Below are 24789 nucleotides of genomic sequence, written 5' to 3'. Positions count from 1 at the left end.
CTCGCGAAGTACTGCCAATTCGTGTGCCACTCGCTGGTTAACTGCAGAAATGTGGGGCTCTGAGTGCTATTTAGCCATTTACGCGCTTATCGCCCAGGACTACAATGGCCTGATTGAATATCTCCAAAACCTGCGAGGGCGCCTTTGATAAGCAGGAATGCGAGGGCTGCTGTGGGCTTGTCGCTGTTATCACCTGCATGGTCATCATCTTGATGGCCAGTCATCCCAACACAAACGTCACCAAAAGGCTCGGCGTGACGGATGTGACCAACAACTCTGACACTTTTATGCTCGGCATTATCCGCAAGGCGGGTTGTGCTACGTTAAAATGCGCTTCCACAGCTGTTAAGACGTCATCATTTGATGAAAAACGCTTTCCACCCATAAATTGTTTAGATCTGAAAACAGATGGAAGTCGCTAGTTCAAATTTCGTTACTTAATTAATTAATGGATTTTTAACCATTTTTATAATGCTAATTGATTTTATAATTTAATTGCCTTGATGAAAGAGGATGATGTTTTTCTTGTGCAAACCGCGTCTTGTTTCAGGTTTTTTCTCCTCCAGTTGGTTTAAAAGGTTACAACAATAATCGAAATTTATTGTTTTACCAGTTTGCAAGTAATCGACATGAAAAAAATCCTTTCGCATCCCAAAAAAACTGATGCTAACACCTTTTTGGGCGATTTTTTTCAGATGTTGCTACTGTTTTTGAATGTCCTTGACGTGGATGGTCTTCAAGGCTTCGACCAGACGTAGACGACCACGTTTAAATTCAGAGACCCTGCTTTTAAGGTACTGACTGAAGGCGAAGAGTCCTTATGCACTTTTAATCTATCTATATATATAAAAATGGTTGTTTGTCTGTCTGTCTGTCTGTCTGTACCGCATTTTCTCCAAAACTACTGAACCAATCTGCGTGAAATTTAGCATAGCGTAGTTTTGTGACCCCGGATTGTGAATAGGAAAGTTTGACTCTCCCACACCTCCGGGAAGAGGGGGCTCCCATACAAACGTAACGTACCGTAACGTCCAATACGTAACGCACATACGTAACGTCCAAACGTTTTCGAGCAAATCGAACCAAATTTGGCAGATGGGAGTTTTGGGGAAGGGGAAATGTTGTGGTGAACGTTTAAAACCCCTCCACACTTTACAAAGGGGTCTCCCATACAAAATCTGGGTTAATGTCAGCAAAGCTCGGATAATTTTCAAGCAATTTCAGCCAAACTCAGGTGGTGCGAGTTTTGACATGTATGCAACGGGAAGCCGATCGGATACGTCACCAGGAAACGAAGGAGTAACGGGAGGCGGGAAGGGAAATTGAACGAATACGTCACCGGGAAGCCCGATCGTTTGAAAAGTATGAGTAACGGGAAGCGAAAAGCGAAGCTGTTCGGATACCCCACCAAGAAGTCCTCTAAAACGTCTCCCAATCGAGAAATAAGGATGAAATGAGGCGCAGCGACGCGCGCCGGGATTTGCTAGTCTATATATATAAAAATGGTTGTTTGTCTGTCTGTCTGTCTGTACCGCATTTTCCCAAAAACTACTGAACCAATCCGCGTGAAATTTTGCATAGCGTAGTTTTGTGACCCCGGATTGTGAATAGGAAAGTTTGATCTTCCCACACCTCCGGGAAGAGGGGGCTCCCATACAAACGTAACGTACCGTAACGTCCAATACGTAACGCCCATACGTAACGTCCAAACGTTTTCGAGCAAATCGAACCAAATTTGGCAGATGGGAGTTTTGGGGAAGGGGAAATGTTGTGGTGAATGTTTGAAACCCCTCCACTGTTTACAAAAGGGTCTCCCATACAAAATCTGCGTTAATATCGGCAAAGCTCGGATAATTTTCAAGAAATTTGAGCCAAACTCAGGTGGTGCGAGTTTTGACATGTATCCAACGGGAAGCCGATCGGATACGTCACCGGGAAACGGAGGAGTAACGGGAGGCAGGAAGGGAAGTTGAACGAATACGTCATCGGGAAGCCCGATCGTTTGAAAAGTAGGTGTAACGGGAAGCAAAAAGGGAAGCTGATCGGATACGTCACCAAGAAGTCTTCTGAAACGCCTCCCAATCGAGGAAAAAGAATGAAATGAGACGCAGCGAGGCGCGCCGGGAACTGCTAGTTCATTTATAAATTTCCTTTGCTTTTAAGCTCTAAAAAAATTCAATCACTGTACGATACTTGATTTTTCCCATTGTAAAAAATATTGTGACTTGTCGGTGCTAAATAGCTTGTTAAAAAAAAATTTGGTGACCGATTGAAATGTCAGAAACTTCACCCGTACGTTCATATTAAGAGTGTACCAATATGACAAAAGGAAATATGGCTCGTTGCAGCGCCCTCTGGAATCGAACCGCAAAACCTTATGAACACCATAGTATTTTTGGGATTTTCGTGCTTTATTCACCCACAACAACTAACGCTGAACTAGACCAATTACTAGACTACGGAGTTTGCCACAATCCCCGTGTTTAGCTTTTCTGTCCCTGGCTCTGGATCAGTTCCAGCACATGTCGGCGCAGCACCTTCCCGTTCAGAGTTTTCGGTAGCGCATCGACGAAATGGACTCCACCGCGTAGCCGCTTAAAGTCCGACACTTGCACCTCGACCGCATCGATCACGTCCTGTGCACTGAGAACCGAGCCGGGACTCCTTACGATGACAGCCGCCGGCAGTTCCGTCGTTCGGTCGGCGTCCGCCGGTACACCGACGACGCACACCTGCGCGACACCCGGCAGCTTGTCCACGATCGCCTCCAGCTCCGTTGGGGACACGTGGAACCCGCGGTACTTGAAGATATCCTTCGCGCGATCGACCACAAACACATAGCCTTCCGCATCGATGTACGCCACGTCACCGGACCGCGTAAACCCATTCTCGTCGATGACGGCCCTCGTTGCCTCCGGATTGTTGTAGTACCCGACGAAGGGCTCGAAGGACTTCGCCAGCACCTCACCGCGCTCACCGACGCCCAGCGCCCGGCCAGACTCGTCCACGATCCGGAGTTCCACGTTGGCCGTCGGTGTACCGACTGCGCCGCGCTTTCGCGGGACCATGGCGTCAGTAGCCACCCCACCGGCCTCGGTCGAACCGACCGCGTTGAAGGTCCGTCCGTTTGACAGCAACCGATCGAACCGATCGCGCAGCCCGTCCGACACGTAACTTCCGGCGAGCATCAGGATGCGCACGCTCGAAAAGTTCACCCGCTCGATGCGCTCGCTCTGCAAGACCTCACTCGCGTACGATGGCGCCAGGAATAGGAAGGACGCACGGTATTGCTCGACCGCCTCAAACAACGTCTCCGGCGAGAACGGACGGCATGTCACAAGGCGCGTGCTAGATCCTGCGATCGCCCCAAGCAATGAGAACATTCCCGATCCCCAGTACAGTGGGCTGAAGTTGAACGAGATCTCCGACTGCGTCACAAAGATGCTGCCCAGGGAGCGGATAAGGTGAGCGTGCGACATACAGACGCCCTTCGGCGGGCCCGTCGTCCCGGACGAGCACAGGATGACGGCGGTGGTCCGCCGGGAGTCCTCCACCTGCCACGGTCGGAACTGCTCCTCGCGTCCGGTGCGAACCAGGAGATCTTCCGCGTGGTGCACGCCTGCGACGTCACGCCTGCTCGCGACGGCGTACAGTGGCGGGTCACGGCCCGGGATCGCTTCCTTCGCCGCGGCCTGCACCAACTCCAGGTTGTCGTCGTCACAGAAGATAATCTTAGGGCGCGTCAGGCGCATCATGTGGACCATATCCTGGCGGGAGTATCCCGGCGCTAGCGGGTTTAGTTGGGCCCCGAGCGTGATCAAGGCGCACGCCAGCGGGGCCACGTTCTCGCTGTTGTTGTTCGCCATCACGGCGACGTCACCCGGGTTGAGGCCGGCGGACGTAAGGTTCTGGACGGCGCGGACCATCCGTAACCGGAACTCACCGCAAGTCAATCGCCCGCCGGTATCCATATCGATCTGCGCGATGTTGTCCCGGGACCGGAGCAGCGCATCGTTCAGGACCTGGCCAAGACTTGCGTCCGGGTTGTAGATCGGTGTCAGGCGAGGTCCATACCAGGTACGGGTCGGTTCGTCGAACGTCCAGAGCGCCATCTCGCGAAGTACTGCCAATTCGTGTGCCACTCGCTGGTTAACTGCAGAAATGTGGGGGTCTGAGTGCTATTTAGCCATTTACGCGCTTATCGCCCAGGGCTACAATGGCCTGATTGAATATCTGCAAAACCTGCGAGGGCGCCTTTGATAAGCACGGATGCGAAGGCTGCTGTGGGCTTGTCGCTGTTATCACCTGCATGGTCATCATCTTGATGGCCAGTCATCCCACCACCAACACGTCACCAAAAGGCTCGGCGTGACGGATGTGACCAACGACTCTGACACTTATATGCTCGGCCTGATCCGCAAGGCGGGTGGGGACATCGATATCATGGCCACCACACGCGCTTCGCCAACCGGTTGGACAAGTTGGCATGAGTGTGCACAATACGTCCGGCGTCCGGCGTCCGGCGTGTGACGCGAACTTTGATGTAGGTCCACGTCCGCCACGCCGCGGATGCGATTATTATTTGTTTGGCGCCCGGTGGTAAAACAACGGTTCGGTCCATAAGGGCCCGAACAAAACGGCCACAAGAACAGGACGCTGCAGCACACAGGAAGAAGAACAAAAATACAAACACCTTAACAGCGCCACAAAAACGGCATCAGATCGACAGATTCTCCAACTGGAGCTGAAAGTGCCTGGAATTCGGAAAGATTCTTCTCTTCGTGTTCGCGTTCGTGGCTCGGGGTTCGGTTTGGCTTGGTCAGTCCGGGCTGTCCGGTCGGGCGTGCGGGAACCGGTTCCCGGCGTGTTCCTGCTTCACCTGAAACAGGTTTGGCGTCGGCACAAACGGCACACGAAATATTGCCTCAAAGACCACGGACCTCTCCGTCGGAGCAGTTCGTTTGGAGCAACAACAACAGCAACGCCCGAACCCGGTTCGGTTCCGGATGATCCTGAAGTTGTGGTGCTGTGCCTTTTTTTGATCTCAACGATCTTCCGGTGGCCGTAAATTTGCTACCCTGTTCCGTCCCGTAGCCTTCGTAGCTAAGGTGCTTCGCCCGTGGATGTCCCCCTCGGGAGTGGCGGATGGTAGTTGACCTAGTTGTCGATCTTATCATCTTATCGGTATGAACCATTTCTAATACTTCCAATCTGTCACTTGGGGCGGCTTATTACGTCGAGAAGCTAAAGCGGATCGATTTAGTAAATTAGTTTTTTTGAAGTCTTATCTTTTCAAATTTTGTTCCTTAGCTCGAGCGTGTTTTAGTCTAATTCTTATTTGACATTGTCTTTGTTACAAGATAGCAAGGTAGAAAGCTGAAGTCTAGGATTATATTCTACTCTAGAACTTATGCGGTTAAGTGATCCCAACCTTGATGAAAACTTGATACTTTGAGCAAGACAGTGACAATTAAACCCACTGAAATTGTAGACAACTAAAGTGACTAAGACAATAGAACCATTCAAAATCATTCCACTACCAGAAATAAGAATATGAAACAGAATTGTGTAAACTGGTAGCTCTAGCTGTCAATTTCATCCCCTCATTATACTTTTTCGGCAACACTGGCTTGTTTTGACATCAGGTCAATGATTTCATTTCGAAAAAATAAAAAAATTTAGTTTGCAACTTATTGTTGACCATGTCGTCTTTTGTGCCTAAAAATGAGCTGCAAACAACGTGCTGAAGAAACTACTACAGAATCGCATCAAATGCTTGTCAAAGCTTACAGTGATCATGCTTTTGGAAGATCGTAGTGCTTTAAGCGGTTTAAGAAATTTAAACATGGCGGTTTTAACTTGACAAGCAAAGAGCGTCGGACTACTCCAAATAAGTTCGAAGACGCAGAACTACAAGAACTTTTGGACGAAAATGACACGCAAACGCAACAAGAATTCGCGGATCAGCCGAATGTGTCCCAATACGCCATATCCAATTGTTTGAAGGCCCTGGCAAAGATCCAGAAGATTGGAAAATAGGTGCCTTATAAACTGAACGAAAGACAGCAGGAAAACCGATGAAAAATTGATTTGGACCCTGGTAAATGGAGACCTGATGAAGGTAACGAAATGATCTTGACAAGTTTCAGAGCGCAGTGTTATAGAAATTTTGAATACTACTTTAGTAGCTTATACTTACTAGCGGAACTTGCTAGTAATAAGTAAAATGCTAAATGTGTTGCATGTTACTCTACACACTTCATGAAGTTGCTAAAAAAAATTTTCGTTGGCTACGTTAACATTTGGTTGGCTACGTTAACATGTTCGTTACTAATTTTCATACACATTTTAAACATTTCTTGTAAAGGAGCATAAAACTAAACCAACATGAGAGCTTCTATTGTTAAGGTTGAAGTATGCCTAAGAGCGCGTCTTGTCGTTAAATAGTTACACATTTTCTTAGTTCACCTTTGACTATCCTGGCCATACAAAAGCCTAAGTAGTTGGGTAACCCTATTAGTTGTACATGAGGTATGTGTATAAATTTTATTTATGAGGCATTCAACTTAGTTATTTCAGTTGAATGATCAGTAATACTGCTGTGATTTGAGTTGATTAACTTAATTCTAATTTTTGTATTTATAGTTGAGAAATCTGAGGCAAAACATTAAAAACACATAAACTTAGTTCGGGGCTGCTGTGTAATAAAAAGAAGAACGTTCTTAAGAAAATATCAATAAAGAATAAGAAACTGATGTTTTTATCAACACGCTGGTTGGGACTAAAAGCTTCATGTTGCTGTGTATGCTTGATGAGGTTACCGCACACAAGTGGATCGATAATCCAACGTGAACCGTTGCCATCAATCGCCAGATTAATGCTCGGGCCATGTCGAGCAGAGAACGTAATTTGGAAAAATGCGTGCCCCTGAAGTGGTGGTCGCACTTCACGTGCTTCTAAGTAAATTGTTATGTTCGCTGGGCACACACCGTCCTGCATCATTAAGGCTGCCCGTCCACCAACTATCGCATCATTCAGATCACCGCTACTGTGCCCCGTTGAGTGATGCTCGATTGCCAATTGCGATCGCGATTGACAGCGGTCGAGATTTTGAATAATCAAACGGGTCATCATTAATTTCAATTATTTCTAATTAAACACATACACAAGAACGGGTGCTCCGGGTTTTGCCCTAATGTTGCTGGCGATCAGTAGCCGCGCCAGAAAGCCTGCGCGCACAAACTCCAGGCTCCGTGCGGCTCCCGGTGGCGGGTAATTTCTGGCACAAATGATTAATTGTCCGCCAGCGAAGGTGCTGGATCCTTTGGAAGCGTGTGGAGGGTTTGCTTCTGACGACGTAGGAAAAACCATCTCCCTGGGGCCAGCCAGTGGTTGGTTGTGGTCATCTAACGGACCGCTAACGGATCTGACCCCGGGCCAGTGCTGAGCAAAGGCTATTTTGAAATGAAATTATTAAACCGTGGCCAGCATAATCTATTTTGAGGTGACCATTAGATCCAACCTTTTCGTTTTTCGGTCGCCTCCATTTTGGGTGCCCACAAAACGTTGGCTTCTCCGGAGGCGTCTAGAAGAACTATGCTTTCTGCTCCCGAACAGCATCCCGAACAGAAGTCGATCGTACAAAGGTCAGCTTGTCAGCGTTCGAGAGCTACTGATCGCAGAGCACACATTTTTCACACCTGTTTCTACTGTGCTTGCGGTTTAGGGCGCAGCATATTTTTTTGGACAAAACTACTTGGCTTTATGCGTTGCTGATTACTGGCACTCTGATGTGGGGCAATTTCAGCATGAAATGCCCTCAATTATGACACCGTTACTTTCCAAAAGGATTTCACAATGAGAGTAGATAAATTTCATGATTTAAACTGGGATCGCTCGCTTTCGGGTTTTTGATGATTTACAAACATGCGCAGTACTTTTAGGAATGTGATCGGTATTTTATTGAGAGACACATGTTATCCTCCATCCCTCACGAGTCGCTAGTCGCAATCAAAAACTCCAAAAACATTGCCTCAGCGAAGAGAAAGTCGTATCCCGTCGTATCCACGGACGGCTTTCTAATTCTAAATTACATCACCCTGATGTGCCGCTGATGGCGACGCTGGCCACTCTGTCATTACTCAAACGTGCCACTCATCAGCCACTGGCGAGCAAAACGGGAATAAAAAGATAAACCTTCCATCGACAAATTGTGATTGGCCGGCGTGCCGGCGCCGTGTCCGTTTCTCGGTTTCTGGCGTTCTTGTTGCTACAATTTATTTAACACCTTATCGGGAGAAATGATGATTGATTACCGGGCCGCAACCTAAGGTGCCACAGGGGGAGGCCGTCGGTGCGGCATAATTCTACGGAGCCGACGACGGACTCGACGACGTCTTCTTTTCTGTACTGCCCGGAGCGCCATTAGATTACTCAGACGTCCAGATGCTGCGCATCGCAGCACTTTTCGCAGCAAAAGCAACATCAAAGCAAATCGGCTACACCATGCTGGCCACACATCGCTGGGTCCCGCGAGGTCCTCGGTCCCGAGGTCCACGGTTGGCACCCAACAGTCAGCGCTGTTTGAATGTGTTGAAATGAAAAGAATGGAACATATCGCAGCGCCGCACGTCATTTTAGTGCTACCTGTCGGGTCGGAGTAAAGAATTGGAGCACATGTATTACGTCTCACTCAAGCGGAACCGTGAGTCAAGGGTCAATGGTTTCGCACCAGTGGAGCACAGTGGAGGCAAATAAAGTATGTCAGCATAGGCGCTCCTTACGACGTTTCGAAATTCAATTTAAGGAAAAATGTTTGAAACGTGTGAAAATCAAATAATTCACACACGAAAATAATTAACAGAAAAGGAATTTGTAAAGTTACAAAGAGCAAAGAAAAATTGAATTAAAATGTTCATGGAATAGACTGCCCTAACACGCTTTCTACTTTCTACTGTTTGATTGGTTTCTGCCTTGGTCGAAATAGTACATTGCTTACAGTTAGACGCAATCTACAGGCATTTTGAATATGCAAATTTGCTAAAAGGTATGCGAGACCGAGATGTTCCACCTTCGGCCACCTATGTGTCCCTATTATTTTAAGCAGTTATTCGGCAAAAAATAATTCGGTGTGACTTAAATTTTAAGCTAATCTGTTAGCGAAATAATATTAGCCCTGAGTTTGGAAAAAAAACGTAAATATTCATTTGGCAGGTATGGAACCGCAGTGATTGAAATACTTTTGGAAATTTAAAATAAAAGAAAATTTTGTGAACGAATTTTGATAGTATATAAGGATTCTTTGCCTTCAATTTATACAGTGAAAAGATGGGTTGCTGAATTTAAGCCAGGGCGTACAAGCCTTGAAGAAGATCCTTGTCAAGGACATCCAAAAACAGCAACAACACCTGAAACCATAGGAAAAATACGGGACATCGTATTGGAAAATCGTCGAGTGACTGAACAATATTTAATAGCACTGAACTTAATTGCACTGAACTTAATTGCACTTAACTGAAGTATCAGGTTTTACAATAAATTGCTCAAACACATGCTATACCCGTGCCTCATAGCAAAAGCACACTTCACATTAAACCGAAACACTGAAACTATACCATTTACAGTTCGTACCAGCATTGTAGCCCGTTTATTATCGAGTCAGAAAAACTGTCAGAAGAACTGGCTGGCGGGACACGAGCGGCGCCTTTTCATGTTTGCAAACCTGTGGTGTACCATCTCATTACTTCACTCTCAATCGTAGCGCTCCTGCCCGGTGCTGATACTTGTTTCGCTTCCCCTAGGTAACGTTATTTTTGTGGCTACCACTGACATGGCGGCGGTCAATCGGCATGGCAGCGTGGAATCGTTTTCTTTTTTGCCTTCCGTGACTCCAACCCCTCGAGAGCACCATCCAACGGATGTGTGCCGCGGGAGCATGGTGCATTTGCTTCGGCACGCTCTACTCTACACGCCGAAAGGTGTTTGTGGTCTGGGCCACTTGGCCATCGACCCTACGGCCTGGGACGGTGAGCGATTAGGGATAGGCGCAAGTTGAGTGCGCTGCGCGTGTCCTGACTGCATTTCGCGGGGCCCATTTATTGACCTATTCAAATTTCCCCGGAAAGATATACCTTCCGGAATGCACCTACTTCACCTACGGCCCACAGCACGGCCACAGGATCCCATTCTACGTCACGCGTGCTGCACGACGAGTTGGTGAAATCTCGCTCCGTCGTTTGATCGATTAATTTTGTACTTCGTTCGCCCGGACCACGATCGAGCCACGTTTTTAGCCTCACTCACGGAAGCGGCGAGAGATCGCGTAGAGTTCAGAGGAGTGGTGCTGCCTGGTGATCCCTGGCCCCCTCCGAAAGGCCACCGAATGGGGGTTAATTATTATTCTAATTTTTATGATTTGATTCACGACGCCGGCAATCATTTATCACCCGCCGCAGAGGAGTGAACGAATGGGTTCCGGGAGCTGAAACATGTGTTGCTGCGGGGAACCGGAAAGCATATTGCAACTCGGCACACAGTTCGGTAGTGACGCAACATGAAGTGACGACGACCGAGTGGTTCACCTTAATGGCGTTTAATTTAATCAATAGATTTAATCGAAATCTAATTTATTTTATGTAATTAAGTGATTTAATCAACATACGGTGCGATAAGAAGAATTTTATTTATTTGGACTAGGAATTGGACAAAAATGAACCCAAATGTGTTAATTGTTAACTAGAACAAAATTACCAAATCAATGACCATGAGTTAAGTAAGGACAGCTGAACACAGCTCGATCGCCTTCAACTATGGGAACGATAGGATTTATGGATCAAGATAAAATTCCATAATTAAACTGACTGCAATTTATGGTTACAAAACAAATGGTTACAGAAAAATAGACACTTTGCACAATTCTCCTAAAAATCATCAATTAAAGCATTGCTCTATTCTTTGGGTGTTTCTTCAATCTCAAAGAAGATCCGGGATTCATAAAATTATTTTTCAAAAAGCAAATAAAGAATAACCGATCAATCTAAAATAAATCCACAATAAACATGGATCATTCCAAATCAATTCACCTCCCATTTGATAACACTTCCCCGCGTGGTAACAAAGTGACAATCCGATTAAGAAATCACCCGGAAAATTGGTCGCCCTTTTACGATCATCACCGATAATTGATTGGAATTTTTATGGGCACCGGCTCGGCCTCGGACCGACTTTTGATTATTTCATTACAATTAACCGTGGGAACATCCGTGTCCACTGTGACTCCTAATCCTTGCCAAAGGCTGATCGCTGCGAACAGACTCGAGGCGTAAAAATTACGTTCCGGAATCCACCGGGATCGTTATCTAATTAAAACGATAGCCATCTATCGAACGCGCGGAACAAGCGTGTGTCATTTGAAGAGAGTGACAAAATACCCAACCGAAACTCAGCCAAGAGCCGCTCCCAGGGGAGGTGCTATAAAGTTAATCAACGCCCCTGACCCTGTGGTTGCGGTACATAAAATTCCTCGCGGCTCCAGCTGGCTGCCCGACGCTGGGCTCCTCGGCTCGGCCATTGGATACCGCGCAAGCTGTCGGTGCCCGGAACCATCTGTCGGCCGCGGGGCAAGTGCTTTCCACCAAATTCCCACCGAGCGGTGTTCCGTGGAGACCCCCAGACGAACGATCCTTCGGTGTGATGGAATGTTCGATTGCTTCTAAAAATGTCTAACCCAAAAAACCCAAGTGCTAATCAATGGCTTACGCATCACGCGTTGGTAAGCTTGGAACCTCGGGTCCCAGCTCCGGGAATGGCCCTTCAGCAGTCAACAGGCCAAGAACAACCCTTCACGGCGCTATTATTCCGCACTCCAGACGCCACAAGCCACTCGTGCGGTTTCTTCTCGGTGCAGCGGAGTATTTTTGTTACAAAATTCCAACCGAATTTCACGGACTCGGTGCTACAAGGTTTAGGTTGAAAACATTGAACTTTCGGGCACTGGCTGGTTTTAACTAACTTTTCGGGTAACTAACTAATGCTGATTTAATTCTTGAACATTGTTCAAAAAAATACACGGTGTCCGTAAGACTTCATGAACTTGAACACCGTTTTTACTGGCACCACGGGGTTCCCGCCGGTGATGCCATAATGCTCCGTACCGCAGCAGTCTTGGTTACAGTTACTCTGCACGGCCAGCAGCCACATCACCTGCTACCAACGATTGCCAATAAATAAAGGAACCCGACGACGACGCCCGGTGAGCTGAAGTGGGCAAACTTCTTCGCTTCCTAATCCACCCTAGCGGACACGGGGTGAGCACGGGGTGATAATCCACCGAGACTGGGCCGGAGCCCGCGGGCTAGCAGCACCGTTCCGAGGAGCGACCAGACCGCCAGATGGGAAGCGTACAGGTGAAATTATTATTATCTTCGAAAACGGCAACGGTGTCGGTCGGTGATTGGAGAGCAGTGCAGTGCGACCACGGCATCCAGTGTTAGAGTGGGAGGGTGGGAGCATTGACTCCCAGGACCCAGGCCAGCCAGCCGTCCGTGGGAGCGACGCACCGGTTCGGGAGACGGCCCCGGTTTTCAGGAGCCTTCGAGCACAGATTCTCTCGCCGAGAGTCATTCTCATTTGCATTCTACAAACTTGTGCAGCGATTGCAGCGGTCGAGACCGGTCGGTCGGTCGTACCGATCATTGGACAACCTATAATGTGATGCTCATTAACACGAATCAGTTCGCGCCGACAGTTCGCGGGCTCGGAGAGGGAATGGCGCCCATAATTTATGCCTCACCGATCATCGTCGATCTAAAGATACGGCTGCGACAGATTATAGCGTTTAACGCGTCCATTCGGCCGATGCACACGTCCTTTTGCTCAACTCAACATGACAGCTCTATCGGTATGGCACGACGGTACCTGGTGACTGCTCGCTTTTCGAAGCAATCGGTGTCGACCAACCAGTTTAACGAGCTACGTTTCGGTGCACCATTTCGGTAGAAGATTCGGTATTAATTAAGCTATCGATTCAATTAACATCACTTTCCTTCGCCTTCCGAGCGATCGTTAGCTTCCAGGGCCTAGAACCGACCCATCACGCATCCCGGCGACAATCAATATCGAATAAAAATTAGTTTATCGCCGAGTTCAGATCGAAAAACGCCCAGAAAAGCGGTCGCCGTTCAACGGCCTCCGTTCCGTTGTGGCCGCTGTAAGAACCGGTTGAAATTGATTTTCTTCTCTCCGGTTTTATGACTTTCCCAGCATCCCGGAGGCAACCGAAGCCATAACGTGTCGTATCCGCTGCGTTTTGAATGGCTCGGATTTGGAGCTTTCCCCGCACCATAATGCGCCCATCCCGAACCCAATATTTGACGCCCTATCGCCGAGCAGCATCTTGTTTGATAGTTCAAACCGCACCCCGGGAAAGGTCTTTCAACGACCAATCAATTTCCAATTTCGATCACCGCGAGGCACGACGCGGGTCGCGTGGCTCGCGTGGACCCAGCCAGGGTCTCCAGGTGAAAATAGGGATGCGTTTGATGAGTCCGATTAGACGGCGCCTATGGCGCTGAATGGTATCGGCAATGAATAATCATGAGGCCATAGCAATGCAGCAGCATTAATTCGTAGGTTCACCTTCGACTATAAATCTCGAACGGAATTGATGTGGGATACAAACTGCCGCCACTGCGCGTGAATCGCTCGATATTGACTAAATGCACCGAGAAAGGAGCTACCACAACTTTGACATTAGTTTTCTGTGCGATAACTGCAATGAAACGTGATTGGGACTGGTTTAGGTGGACCTAAACTAACGTTTTGGAGATAGTTATCCGATACTGGAAGCTAAACGATTTATATGATTTACACCTTTGAATGTACAAAAATATCTGTATTTTAATACGATTTGTTTTGACTTCGGTTCAGCAAAGTAGTGTTCATTTATCGTACAAACCAAAATACTACATCCCGGTTTTGCTTAATAAGGGAACTTTTATATTTCTAATTCGTTCACTTCAAAAATAGCAGCATCTATAAAGACATTCTGCTACGGATTACGGGCCATCGTGATGCGACGCCAATCGAAAGACTGTTCCCGCGCGGCAAGCGACGAACCCGCCGGGCGTATTATTGGTTCAGCAAGCTAAAATGGAAAGTACGGCATCTTCATTTGGATATCCATCCAGATCGTGGGTCAAGCGAAACAAAAAAAAACACAAGGAAGCATTACAACCACCGTGGGACAAAGGAATGTTGGCCGATGGGCAACGGCGGATCATAAGTAACATCACCACGGCGGTCAACGGTTCATCACCGTCGTCAGCAGCATCATCATCATCAAAGACGTCGTCGTGTCCGTTTCCAATCCGTCAGTTGTGGCACCGTCTTCGTAAAACCAGTCGAGCAAGAATTGCTTTCTCCCTCGTGGCCGGGTGAACCTGGCAGCAGCATCTTCATCTTCAGAATCCAGAACGGAGCCGGCTGCTCGACCGGCTGCTTCAAGCGATACATGGCCGGCGGGCAAAGAATAGCCGTTTCGGACACGTCCGGGCAGGATTTCTGGCACATGTCGATGACGATGATGATGATCGTACGATGATACGCGTCCATTCTTTCGACGCTGTTGTTGAACGATTTAATGTACACTTTTGGGCAAAGGGCCAAACTAACACCGATACAGGACCGAGAAACGTGTGCCCGGCCCAACTAACTGTCTTTGTTATTATTATCATTACAATATGCATGGTGGGAGTGTACAAAGAAGTAACTAATAGTGTACCAAAGTGGAAGTTATACATGTGGAAAATCAGGTCAGGATGTATCCCAATTTTGTTCCCAAATTGATTGGTAAAAATCAATTATTATGCAACCAACTCCCACGTAATGGTTGAAAGATCCTCTTTCGGTACTAAGTGGCCTGCCACTATCTTCCGCGGAATTAAACCTTCGTTCGATTTTGGTTCGATCCGTTCGATCGCTGGAACCACGGCCTAATGTTCCGGAATGCGTACAACCTGCCGAGAGTACCGAATCCGTCATGGGTTCGCTTGTAGCACCCACAATTTCCCACACCGGATCGGAAATGTGGGTCCGTATCCAGACCGACGCGTAAACGGGCGGAACGACCCCAAGCATCCATCATGCAGCAGAAAAGACCAATCCCATTGCCCCATTGCTGCTGATGATGATGAGGTGTGAAACTAGGTGGAGGAATGTATGCATGTTTGCCACCTATTTAAACCGCCAGCAACAGGCGTTAAATCGGTTCTCGATTGATTCGCGTGCGCTGGCTGGCAAGGTGGAAAGAAATAAACTGTTTCCCTTTGGGCCGAATAAAAGACAATCTTTTACGCATGACCATTCACGCATCTGATCAACGCGATCAATCTTGCAAACGTTGCTGTGCATTAATATCGAACCCCATTGCCAACATAGTAGTCCGGCGAAGATTGATCGATTTTTATACTCCATCAATCGGGAGGTGATCAAAATGGAATGGTAAGTAACAAATATTTACTTAAATCTTCAAGCCGGCTAAACAAATCAACAACTTCACCGGAGCACCGTGCAATCCGCTTTCTCTGTGAGTTCTGTGAGTTCTTCGCACACGTGGGACGTGTGCGAATGTAATCGACCACCACCAACGAGCAAAGACGGGTCCGACGACTACCACCAGCGGCAGTGGTGAGGCTGGGAAACGTGTTTTGTAAAACGGTATCGAAGCAGGATCGTGAGGCTATCCCGCATCGCAGGGCGGTGAGTGAGTTGTGTCGATGTACGATCACTTGGTACGTCGCAGACGAGCACCGATAGTTTGAAAATCTCTGGAAAACATGCGGCAGTCAGGTCTCCATTTTCGGACATCTGGCAAAGAAGAGCATTTAAAGTATTAGGCACGCGAGTAAATTGCTGGCTTCATTTAAGTCATCTTTAATTAAGACGAAACACGTTTCCGTCATGTTATGGTGCACAAAATGTTTAACTATTAGAACCGACATCTCGAACAATAAAGGATCATCGTTGGGTACAGTGTGTCTCACGCAAAGCAGAATTGGTTTGTGAAATATATGATTTGATAAATTTTAGATAGATAAGGATTTTAGAAGGATAAGGATAAGGATGATAAAAATTGTAAAGTGTGCCTTGTACAATCATTTAATTGAGATAAACACATTGTGCTCACAGTACGAAGTTTCTTAGCATAAGACGTCGGAAGCAATGAGCCGATTATAATTTTTTTTAGTAATACATTACTAATTTTATTCAAGACACAGTCCATTCACCAATTCGTAGAATAATTAACTTGCCATCGTTTCTTTTTCTTTACTAGTTGGATAGCAGCTTCAACATTAGCTTGATCAAAGGGAATTTAGTATTTAGACAATCAAATTCTTTTTAATTAAATAATTCAAAATTCAATAAAAAATACAGCTAAGACCAGGGAATAGAACATTACTTTTTGCTATTTACCATATATTGGTTGAAGGAAACGTAAAAAGTATTCTTTCATCCATCGTACAGAATGTGTCAGGTTTCGGGTTGACATTGCACCTCAACATTGGCGTATGCCGAACGCTGCTGGCGCCGGAAGGCAACCGTAAATCAATAACCATTTGTCAAAGCGTAGCGTGCCAATCGGTGAGTAAAACAATTTTCAGCATCACCTCATTTGGCGCCGGAAGGTATCAGAAGGTAGGCCCAACGGACGGTGTAACACACCGTAAAAGGATCGGCTGGGCGACGGACGGACGGCTCGTCGGTGGTGTTTAAAATATGATAAATAATCAATTTCCCACCACTCACTACACCACCGAAGGCGCCACAGCTGATGGCCGATCGGCCGATATTAAAAATCGATCGATAAACCCTCTGAAGAAGACTCCCGACTTTATTGCGGTGGGTCCTCCTTTCGGTCTTACTTTTTGCCCTTTGCCGTCGATAACAAGCCCCTTCACCGTCCCCGTCCGTTGCTCCTGAGGTACACTTTCCATCCCGGGCACTGGGAAAAGTAAGTTGTTAGTGCGACCACGTAGCAGTCGCAATTGGCATTTTAGTTGGTGGCCACCAATGGTCGCAAGCTTCCTGGCTTCCTGGGGCCCGGCTCTATAAGGGCACAGCAAGCGTGGCGTACGGCAGCAAAAAATTCGAAATCGAAAGCAAACCCACCGCTACTCATAAATGGAGTGTGTGTGTGTTCGTGTGGTGCTAGTGCCATGCTCTAACGACATACCCAGCACACCACATAAGCTCCAGCGCTTCCGAGGAGCACGTCGGTAGGACTCGCATGTGATGCACATTCTATGCACATGCACTTGTCGTTTGTCACTCGTTTTCTCCCCCGTCATGGTGTATCATTAATTTACCGAGCCAAGCCAACAGCCAGCAGCCGCCGCCGGTTGGGGAACGGGTGTCAAAGTGGTGCCCGGTGGTGCTCCGACCCTCTGGTCCGCGAGCCCTCTCTCTGAAGCCCAGCAGGGCCGACCGACCAGCTTCCGAGGCGAGTCAATAAAAATCATGTCAAATTATTGATATTCATCCGACATATCTGCTGCGCTGGCAGCAAATTCCTTCGGCCACCGCTACGCTAGGATACGGCAGGAATTTCTTTTCAGATTGGTCCTGGTCACTAACTAATGGTTGCGGTGGGTTTTTTTTGTTGGTTGCTACTGCGAAATGGGGTTGGGTTTGGCACATATTCAGCCCTAGCCCGGACCCGGAACCGCGGTCACGTTGATGGATCGAGCCAGCTACATTGTGTCGGTGACGAGAGTTTCTTCGTTTTCTCATTAGCGAACCGAGCGAAGGGCGTTTCTTTTTGTCCCTTCCTCCGAACGGTTCTGCCCGTTTGCCATTGCATTTGCGTTTCCTAGGGCCAAGCTCGGGTGGGTGGTTTATAATGAAGCCACATGAGCCGCATTTCTTATGCCGCACAAAACTGAAACTGTCCAGCAGCATCGTGGCCATCGATGCAGCACTGTGCAGCAAATTCGCTTCGAATGCACAACAAACGAGAAGAAAGTGGAAATAGCAAATGGGTGAATGCTGATCGAGCAAAGTTAGCTTCATGAGTCCAAATGATGGTGCAAAGCATCTGCTAAACAGGGCAGCTTTTCCGTGCCAAGAAACAAGTATGAAAATGGTCAATCAGTGGCATTAATAGATTGAGAATATTTGTAGATAAAATAATTGGCACTACACTTCCTACTGGCCGTCGTAAGTTTTCTGCTTCGGGTTTCGCGAGACTCTTTTTGCTTACGGTTCAGCGTCGAATCTTTTGAAAGGTGTAGCAGTTCGTTTCAAATTTTTTAGGGTTTTGTCATAACCTTATTATAAATAGGTAAACTGAAAAGGTAATTTAAACTGTATAAAAAGATAAAAATGCTTAAATGCAAGTTTAATATGAATTTTTTTTTTCGAATATTCAATTAAAAGTTAATGTTAATTTTTGAACGATAGATGGTTTAAGCTTTTTCATGTGAATTAATGCACAGAAGTCATTGCGCGAGCTGACTTCGTTCGCAATAAATCGATTAGCTGGCCGGGTTAAGACGAAAGTTGTATGGACCACCCATAGTATGTTTGTGTTGTTCGTAAACTTAAATTCAAATTTTGTGCATGCAGATTTATATAGATGGTGTTCATTTTTTACAATTCACTAAACAATATATTTGACTACAAAAAAACAGCTAAATGCATGCAACGTATGGTATCGTTGGCAAAAAAATTTCTTTGTTCATAAGTTAATCTGCGTTGCACCGATTAATCGGTTTCTATGCGAAATACGTCAGTTCCTACATAAATAAATAAATCAATTATAAACCCCAAACTGCTGCTTCTCAAACACTAAAAAGAAAGCACCAAACAACCGGAAGCTTCATTAAAATATACAATGCAAAGAAATTAACATTTAAGTATAACCACTGGAGAATGTCCGTATTTTATTCCGATTTAAAATTCTTTGCCTCAAAAAACACACTACACTTTGTTAGAGAACGCTACGAAATAACGTTACTGTTTGTGAATTTTGTGCTCGCCGCATACATTTTCGTTACATTAAAGTGGATTCATTAACACTCGAGGGTCGGTAAAATGGTTGAGAAAAATGCAACTAGTCCCCCCGAACAGGACCAACTTCTCTGTTGCGCCAGTCCAAATGGGCTTCCGCATGAGAAATTCAACACCTTAAAACATTTACTACCGTAGTTGCCCGGCACCAGTTGCGGCGCATTACCGGACAGTTTATGCTGTGGTGCTTCAGCGTGGTTGAAAAGAAACAGAGAAATAGTTTTCAGTGAGAGGCCCGTTTTCTAGGCTCCGTTCGGAGGGTAGCGACACCCAAGGCATCCCAAGGCAAGGGCTAAGGCGTCCATTAGACGCCAGAGGGTGCATATTTTTACCGGTGTGCAAATGAGCGTGGAATATGTTGCGTGGCGTGGCTGGTTTTTTGCCTCACTTACAACGATTGCATTTCGTTTCGACGCAAGAACGCAGTGGAAGATGGGTGGCAAGAATTCCTGTGTGCTGTTACAAAAATAATAAATTAATGAAAACGGGCGGGAAGACGCCCGACTCGGCCGTGGTCGATCGGGGAATGAGCCAACACGGACATGTTGATGATGCCACCGGCGGCGGTGGTTGCGCCATCAAGTCACGGTGACCGCGCCGATGGCGACGACCAACTAACAACAACAACCTGCCCCGATGTGGCTCCCGATGGCAAAAAAGGGTTTCGCTTTTCCTCCTTTTCTCCGTTTTACTCCCGTGCTTACGACAGATATCTTGGGTGTTTTTCTTCTATTTTCGCGCCCCTCCAAAGTTATGACTCGCACTTTCATTCCATCCTTCCGCGTACGCCACACGCTCACGGTAGTGCAACAACTGGCGGCCACTGCCGCTTTCCCATTGCGCACCGTGTCGATACCAAACAAACTCCCCGCCACAGCACTCATCTGTTCACTGGGTTGTGGCAAGCAATTTCCATGCATGCCTGCGTTCTGGCCAAGGCTCCGTTACGGCCAGTGGCCGAGCGAGACCCACCCTAGAGCTACACTGCCAGACGTGCTCAATTGCACGCTAAATGAAGGTGAAATGCTGGCCCATTACCTGCCGGCCACATCCTGGGAGCAACGTAAGCCACCAAAAATGGCTTCGTGCGTTCGGAAGGGAAAAAGGTGCACAAACGATAAGCAAATGAAGATGTGTACGATAATAACCCTCGTAACGTGGCGAAGATGCACCAATTGGGAGACAAAGGCAGTCAATAATTAAGTTATGTATTATACAAATTATATTCTAACAATTAGTTTATGCAGTTCAAAAATGAAATTTTATTCACGAATGGCAGATATGCTCTCCATTCATAAGTTCTTTCTTTATTCAACAGGTTTTTGAAGATAGTTTTGTATCTGATTTTCAAGTAAATTGCAGTCCGACGATTTTAATATTAAGACATCTCACTGTACTTCATTAACATCAATATGTTTTGGGACTTCGAATTAATTTATGCGGTTTTCATTCGACAATTGCGGCCAAACGATTACCTTCAGGAAAGTATTGTCCATCGTTAGCTACTAGTTTCTCCCATCTTTCAGGCAATTCCCGGATTCCGTGTCGATAGAACTCCTTAGCTTAGATTCTATCAGAGATCAGTTTTTGGAAACATTCATTAGAAGTGAACCACTGTGCTGCAAAATCGTTACTCATGCAACGAAACAAGTCCGAACGAGCAATATCTGATGAATAATAAAAGATCATAGTACAGAATGTGTACCGCACAGCGATTCCTCACCGTTTAGAAGCCATGCTTTAGATTTAGAGCTCCGAAAAAGGGAGCCACAAAAATTAAATTAAATGCAAATGGGGCATCGCCAAAACATTTGTGAAATGCTTCTTCGGCGATACTACAGGAAGTCACTGGGGATGAAAAATGGATTTATTTCAAGAACTCTAATTGCAAACAAAGCCATAATGGCTTTCACATGGTGCGTCAGTGTCGGTAGAAACCCAACACTGTTGATTTGGTGGGACCAGGAGGGTATGGTGTACCATGAGCTACTAACACCAGGTGAAAGGGTGGTTTTTTTTCAATAGGACTTGCACTTTGTCGAATATGTAGATGTCCAATGGGTCGACAAATGATTTTCGACGAACCAAACAAAGTTTTATTGGAAAGGAATCCACAATTTGCCTGAAAGATGGGTGAAATATGTAGCGAATCGAACGGGGATTACTTCGAATAATAATATTTTGAGGTTCTCCCGGAAATTGAAGTGTTTTCTTATTATATACACCCGGCAAATAAAACATCCCACTTCCTGAGCCGGGCACTGGACATTGTAACAGCGCATTGCTTTGTTGCAAATTAACACTAGATATACCACCGTTTTCAATATACCTATTTATACCAGACCAGTCAAAATGACTGGTCATGTGAAAAATTGCTTTTTATGACTTCAAGTGTTAAAAAAAAGTCTATAAAACATTAAAACAAGTTTAGTAATGTTAACTGTAAACGATAAATGGATTTGTATACATTTTTATATAACAGAAAACATTTAATTTTTATCACTTTGTTGGACACAATTTCTACATAAGAACGTTATCTACTACGTTGCCGAACTACATAAGAATGCCTTCAATTTTGCTTGCGTAATTTTCCACTTTTTCCCCAAAACTCTAGAGGCTTCTAACTCTGTACAAATTCGTATATATTCCAAAATAATTGCACACATCAATGGTCTGGAGTGCCCAATCTACTGCCCAATCATATTCTGAGCAACAATTGCCCTTTTTGGCCTAAATTTGTTCATGGAATAAGGGACCAGTCATTTTGACTGGTCATGGTATAAATCTCCAAAAAAAAAAAATTTTTTTTTCCAACATATATAAAAAAAAGTTTATTTGTGAAATGTATTCTATGCTTAGAGCTATTAAAAGTCATAACATCATTTGGGGAAAAAAAAATTACATGTAGTGGAAATTTGCCATTCAAACTGCCCGACCAGTCAAAATGACTGGTGTGGTATATCTAGTGTTAATAACTCACTTTTCCTAAGCGGCACCACCTTCACAGCTGCAACAATTACTGGGACCGGGTGCTGCACTGAACACGAAACAAAAAGGCTACCGCATGCAGCTGGGAGCATAATGAAGCACCCACCCGACTGAAGATGCCATCAGCAACACCACATCAGCACGGGCTGGCGTCCGAGGCGGTTGTTGATGACCGCCGACCGAAACCGCTACCGAAGTCAAACTCCACGGTCTGGACATCGTTTAACGCATTCCTAAGACCGCAATATAAAAACCCACCGGCCTGGGCCGCAAGTACCACGACGGGCCTCGGCGGGTAAGATTAACAGGAAATTGAATTTGAATTAGTTGTTGCGCTGCGGGCCGCGGGTCCCACTCCCTGGCACCGGAGGGCAACCGCCGAAAAAACCACCGTCTCGTAAAGGAAAAAAAAAAAGGAAAACGTCGAACGACTAAACCGTTCGCCGGGTTCAGTTTCTTCCTCAGCAATGTCCACGCCGTCGGGGTAAAAGCGTGTAAAATTATTACCCACCGGTACGAATGGTGGGTTGACCGTTGCCGGAGCGGGAGCTCCGAACTGTTTCTAATGCTTCGAAAAAAACCAGAATTATTCCAGCGATCCGACGGTGGACAGAACGGCAGCAAAAAAAAGTAGAACCACCCGGTTTCGTCAGTAATGCTTCATCAACACACGAATTGAACACTCGACGACACTTGGCGGCACATGGAAATGCGTAGTTAATGGAATCGTTATCCCGACCCGACAGCCAGTCCTGGGCCGCGATTGACAGCGGCGCGCAGCGGTGTCTCCGGGGACTCCGCCAACAACATCATTATCAACAAGGCTTCAATCCAAACCGGGCGTCCAGAAAATGTGCGTCGCGTTAGAATCCGTGTTGCCGGAAGGTCTCTCGGGCCCCGGAATGTTGTGTCTCAAAACGAGCCGAGCCCCGGAGCGCTACCCTCATGACTGATTCATGCATTTATCTGTCTCTTATCATCCTGCGCCGCCCGCCGGTGGGGTGGCTAATGAGAAAGTACTCAGCCGATGGCCTCCCCCGGCAAGATGTTCGGTTTTAATGAGTCTCCCATTCTCGGCGCAGAAGAGCAGAGTAAGCAACAACAAAAACAAGACACCCTCTCGAAGTCGGCCCGCGGAGGGAGGAAGAAAAAATCTACGAATTTAACGCATTAATGGTAGATAGGATTTCCCGACGCTCGGAACCTCATTTACCAGGGGTTGCGGTTATCGTTTGCGCTTGAACAGTGATACGCAAGGCGTCTGCGTTCAGCAGGCGGCAGGCGCAATAACCTGACGGACGGACGGACGGACAGGCGAGTGGACCATGCATGCCGGATGTCGAGAGTAATCTCAGCCACACTGAAGGCCGCAGAAAATGGCCGCATCCGTAAACACGGCGATCGGGGTGGAAGCAGATGAAATTGATTCGTTCTCGTTCGGCCGAGCAGTTTGGCGTTTGGGAGATTTTTTGGAGAAAAAAATCGGGCCTCAAGTCGGAGCCGGAGGCATTGGCAATTGCTACGGAGGCTTCCGAATGGCTAACTGTTAATCAGCTTCAGAATTCGTCCCGATGGTGCTTTTATGCTAAACATGTCACGAGCATGCCGGGACCGTTTCGCATTTAAGTATGACGCTTTTTACGGAAGCTTTTCGTTCGATTCGGTACTGTATCTCTTGCTCCCGAAGGCTCGTAATAATTTCAAATCGATCAACTGAACACACACACACACACGCAATAATTTACCGTTTCCCTGGCGAGCCCGGGCTGGGGTCGATTGAATATCATTAACCCATCGATGCGTAATTACAAACCACCGCGGCTCATTGGCAGCATTTTATGCGCGTTTAGACCGCCCATGCATTCGGCCATCGGCCAGCGGAACGTGTTAATTTGCTCGATCGTTCCCGATTCCGAGCGAGCATATTTCGGCTTTTAATCACCCCGGTGCGTGCAACAAACAAACGAAAGACTCTGCACGGTGCAAGCGACGAACCCCCACCCGGACGGTGAAAACGGTTTCGGCTTTCACGGCGTAGCGAAAACCAGGACGTTCGTCCCCGAAATGGGCCAAAGAAGGTGAGCTAATCAATTCATTGTTATCGGACAATTTCGATAACCACCACCAGGTGATTGCATGTGGAGAGAGAGACCAAATTAATTTGGGTGCGCTCTGGCGCGTGGCTTAGAAAGTGGCCCAATCTCTTGCAACGGAACCTTCCGCTTCCAAAAATAGCAACAGCGTTCGTGCAAAACAATCGAGCTAAATAAGGTTGAGGCTATCCCTGGGGCTAGCCAAACACCGCAAAAATGGGATCGGTGTTTTGGTTGGGGCTTTTTTGGGGCTTCCAATATTTTCCCAATCAACGAGCCACGGACCCACGAACGGATCGATTATAGCTCCTGTTTGCGAAATCTTTTTTTTGTACCGTGCTACCGTTCCTGGATGGGTCAACGATGGGTCAGGGTTGTGTTCTCGAAAGAAACGTTGAAAACCGGTACAGTTTTTCATTTCAAACGCCTCGATCCATCCACTTGGGGCTCGATCGGGAGGATCGATCTCAATCTGCCTCGGACGTCATGGTAACCTTAATTATATCAATATCAATTAAAACAACATTCAATTCAGTAGCGATCTGAACCATCGTTCGTTTCGTTTATAATAACATTTATTTTCCTGTCCGACCGATGCGCTGCGGTCAGTCAGACTAACCGTCCCGCGCAGGGCCCACGGCTT

The 24789-nt window shown here is 46.8% G+C and overlaps 1 protein-coding gene across 1 annotated transcript; it reads right to left on the bottom strand.

Moving 5' to 3' along the window:
• Positions 1–2483: 2483 nt before the first annotated feature.
• LOC128270644 (probable 4-coumarate--CoA ligase 3) lies at positions 2484–4112 on the bottom strand. Its single transcript, XM_053008053.1, has one exon. It carries the CDS (start codon positions 4110–4112, stop codon positions 2484–2486), a length of 1629 nt encoding a protein of 542 aa, XP_052864013.1.
• Positions 4113–24789: the final 20677 nt, after the last annotated feature.

Source organism: Anopheles cruzii, chromosome 3 (genome assembly GCF_943734635.1).
Source record: "Anopheles cruzii chromosome 3, idAnoCruzAS_RS32_06, whole genome shotgun sequence".
NCBI classification, from domain to species: domain Eukaryota; kingdom Metazoa; phylum Arthropoda; class Insecta; order Diptera; family Culicidae; genus Anopheles; species Anopheles cruzii.
Note: the sequence above shows the minus strand (reverse complement) of the source record. Positions and strands in the feature narration are given on the sequence as shown.

Excerpts from the sequence above, each read along its gene's own strand:
- LOC128270644 (XM_053008053.1), bottom strand. The coding sequence starts at position 4,112 with ATGGCGCTCTGGACGTTCGACGAACCGACCCGTACCTGGTATGGACCT.